A 3,788-nucleotide genomic window follows, 5' to 3' on the forward strand; every position below is an offset into this window, starting at 1 on the left:
CACTCCCTCAGTACTGACCCTCTGACAGTGCGGCATTCCCTCAGTACTGACCCTCTGACAGTGCAGCACTCCCTCAGTACTGACCCTCTGACAGTGCAGCACTCCCTCAGTACTGACCCTGTGACAGTGCAGCACTCCCTCAGTACTGACCCTCTGACAGTGCAGCACTCCCTCAGTACTGACCCTCTGACAGTGCGGCACTCCCTCAGTACTGACCCTCTGACAGTGCAGCACTCCCTCAGTACTGACCCTCTGACAGTGCAGCACTCCCTCAGTACTGACCCTCTGACAGTGCGGCACTCCCTCAGTACTGACCCTCCGACAGTGCAGCACTCCCTCAGTACTGACCCTGTGACAGTGCGGCACTCCCTCAGTACTGACCCTCTGACAGTGCGGCACTCCCTCAGTACTGACTCTCTGACAGTGCAGCACTCCCTCAGTACTGACCCTCTGACAGTGCAGCACTCCCTCAGTACTGACCCTCTGACAGTGCGGCACTCCCTCAGTACTGACCCTCTGACAGTGCAGCACTCCCTCAGTACTGACCATCTGACAGTGCAGCACTCCCTCAGTACTGACCCTCCGACAGTGCAGCACTCAATCAGTACTGACCCTCCGACAGTGCAGCACTCCCTCAGTACTGACCCTCCGACAGTGCAGCACTCCCTCAGTACTGACCCTCCGACAGTGCAGCACTCCCTCAGTACTGACCCTCTGACAGTGCGGCACTCCCTCAGTACTGACCCTCCGACAGTGCAGCACTCCCTCAGTACTGACCCTCTGACAGTGCAGCACTCCCTCAGTACTGACCCGCTGACAGTGCGGCACTCCCTCAGTACTGACCCTCCGACAGTGCAGCACTCCCTCAGTACTGACCCTCCGACAGTGCAGCACTCCCTCAGTACTGACCCGCTGACAGTGCGGCACTCCCTCAGTACTGACCCTCCGACAGTGCAGCACTCCCTCAGTACTGACCCTCTGACAGTGCAGCACTCCCTCAGTACTGACACTCTGACAGTGTAGCACTCCCTCAGTACTGACCCTCTGACAGTGCAGCACTCCCTCAGTACTGACCCTCTGACAGTGCAGCACTCCCTCAGCACTGACCCGCTGACAGTGCGGCACTCCCTCAGTACTGACCCTCTGACAGTGCAGCACTCCCTCAGTACTGACCCTCTGACAGTGCGGCACTCCCTCAGTACTGACCCTCTGACAGTGCAGCACTCCCTCAGCTATACCTACCTTTCCAAAGCTCCCCTTGCCCAGGACCATCAGGAAATTGAAGTCAGCGGGTCCAAAATTGCTGCCAAACTTGGGTAGACAGGTGCGGTGATCCACTGGACTGAAGGCCTTTGCTGTTGTTGGAATGAAGTTCATTTCCTGGGAGAGAGAGAGAGAGAGAGAGAGAGAGAGACGGGAAATCAGAGAGAGAATCAACACCGTCCAGCGTAGTCCCTCGACCTCTGCTTCCCCATCCCTCTCCTGACACCTGCACCTTCTGTCCACTTTCCCTGTCCACTCGCACCTCCAGACGCCAGACTGTCCCGTCCCTCTCTACCCTCTCAGTCCTCCGCTCTCCCACCCTCCCTGAAATTCAGCTCGTCCCAAACTCCGCTGCCTACCTCGCTCCCCCCTACCTCCCCTCCTGCTCTCCCCCCCGCTCCCCCCAGCCCGCGCTCGCTGACCCCGCACCGGCTCCCAGTCCGGCAACAGCTCGATTTTCAAATTCTCACCCTCCTGTTCAAGTCCCTCCCTCACGCCCCCTCCCTCCCTATCTCTGTAACCTCCTCCAGCCCCTACAATTCTCACCCTCCTGTTCAAATCCCTGCCTCACTCCCTCCCTCCCTATCTCTGTAACCTCCTCCAACTTCCATCGCTCCACCACTCTCTCTTCATCCCTCTCTCTCTGTCTCTCTCTCTCTCTGTCATTCTTTCTGTCTCTCCCTCTCTCGCTCTATCCCTCTCTGTCTCTCTCTCTCTCTTCCCCTCCCGCTCTCTCTCTCTGTCTCTCCCTCTCTCGCTCTATCCCTCTCTGTCTCTCTCTCTCTCTTCCCCTCCCGCTCTCTCTCTCTGTCTTTCTCTCTCTCTGTCGCTCTCTCTCTGTCTCTCTGTCGCTCTCTCTCTCTGTCGCTCTCTCTCTGTCTCTCTGTCGCTCTCTCTCTCTGTCGCTCTCTCTCTCTCTCTCTGTCGCTCTCTCTCTCTGTCGCTCTCTCTCTCTGTCGCTCTCTCTGTGTCGCTCTGTCTCTCTCTCTCTGTCGCTCTCTCTCTCTGTCACTCTCTCTCTCTGTCGCTCTCTCTCTCTGTCGCTCTCTCTCTCTGTCGCTCTCTCTGTCGCTCTCTCTCTCTGTTGCTCTGTCTCTCTCTCTCTGTCGCTCTCTCTCTCTGTCGCTCTCTCTCTCTGTCGCTCTCTCTCTCTGTCGCTCTCTCTCTCTGTCGCTCTCTCTCTGTCTCTCTGTCGCTCTCTCTCTCTGTCGCTCTCTCTCTGTCTCTCTGTCGCTCTCTCTCTCTGTCGCTCTCTCTCTCTGTCGCTCTCTCTCTCTGTCGCTCTCTCTCTGTCGCTCTCTCTCTGTCGCTCTCTCTCTGTCGCTCTCTCTCTCTGTCGCTCTCTCTCTCTGTCGCTCTCTCTCTCTGTCGCTCTCTCTGTGTCGCTCTGTCTCTCTCTCTCTGTCGCTCTCTCTCTCTGTCGCTCTCTCTCTCTGTCTCTCTCTCTCTGTCACTCTCTCTCTGTCACTCTCTCTCTGTCGCTCTCTCTCTGTCGCTCTCTCTCTCTGTCGCTCTCTCTCTCTGTCGCTCTCTCTCTCTCTGTCGCTCTCTCTCTCTCTGTCGCTCTCTCTCTCTGTCTCTCTCTCTCTGTCACTCTCTCTCTCTGTCACTCTCTCTCTCTGTCACTCTCTCTCTCTGTCGCTCTCTCTCTGTCGCTCTCTCTCTCCCTCGCTCCAATCCTCCCTTGTTGATCCAGCTTTTACCTTCACCTTTGAGGGGGTTGCGGAGGTGTTGATGAGTGATCGGGTCTGGGTGCAGAGGCAGGGAAGGGATGGGCGCTGGGGTTGGTCGGGGGGGGCAGCAGGAGCCTGGGATGAGCTGAGCTCGCAAGAAGCCGGGAGACGGGAAGAGGGACGAGCCAGAAGAGCAGAGAGAGAAAGGGGTCTGCGGTGCAGAGGGATCTGGGTGTCCAGGTACATGAATCGGGGAAAGTTAGTACGCAGATGCAGTAAGGGATTCGGGAGGTGAATGGCCTTTACTGCGAGGCGGATGGGGTATAAAAGCCGGGGAGTCTCGCTCCAAGTGTACAGGGCACTGGGGAGTCCGCACCTGGAGCGCGGTGGACAGTTTCAGTCTCCTGACTTAAGGAGGGACAGACTCGCTATTGGAGGCCGTGGGGAGAAGGTTCACTGGGCTGATTCCCGGGATGAACGGGGGGGGAGGGGAGTTGTGTGAGAGGCCGCGCGGGACGGGGCTGATATTCGTCCGGAGTTCAGAAGAACGAGAGGTGATCTCGCTGGAATGGATCAAATTCGGAGAGGGGGTTGGTTGACAGGCTCAATGTCGAGGGGCTGTTTCCTCTCCCCCGGCTCTGGCTGGAGAGTCCAGAATGAGGGGGGTGGGCGAGGGGAGGGGGTCCCAGTCCCGGGGGTAAGGGGTCGGCCATTTCGGACTGAGACGGGGAGAGATTTCTCCGCTCGGGGGGAGGTGAATCTCTGGGACTCTCCACCCCAGACAGCTGCGGACGCTCAGCCGGCGAGTTTACTGGAGACGGGGGAGAGGTGGGAGAGAGCCTCGAGAGCGGA

The 3,788-nt window shown here is 58.2% G+C and overlaps 1 protein-coding gene across 1 annotated transcript in view; it reads right to left on the minus strand.

The window, feature by feature from the left end:
- LOC121274943 (protein kinase C alpha type-like) overlaps nucleotides 1-1,377 on the minus strand; it is a 22,055-nt gene extending 20,678 nt beyond the window's left edge. The window contains exon 1 of the mRNA XM_041182315.1: nucleotides 1,243-1,377. Coding sequence (XP_041038249.1) covers nucleotides 1,243-1,377 — 135 coding nt within the window. The remainder of the gene's footprint in view (nucleotides 1-1,242) is intronic.
- Between the last annotated feature and the right edge of the window lie 2,411 nt (nucleotides 1,378-3,788).

Source organism: Carcharodon carcharias (assembly GCF_017639515.1).
Source record: "Carcharodon carcharias isolate sCarCar2 chromosome 39 unlocalized genomic scaffold, sCarCar2.pri SUPER_39_unloc_18, whole genome shotgun sequence".
Taxonomy (NCBI): Eukaryota; Metazoa; Chordata; class Chondrichthyes; order Lamniformes; family Lamnidae; genus Carcharodon; species Carcharodon carcharias.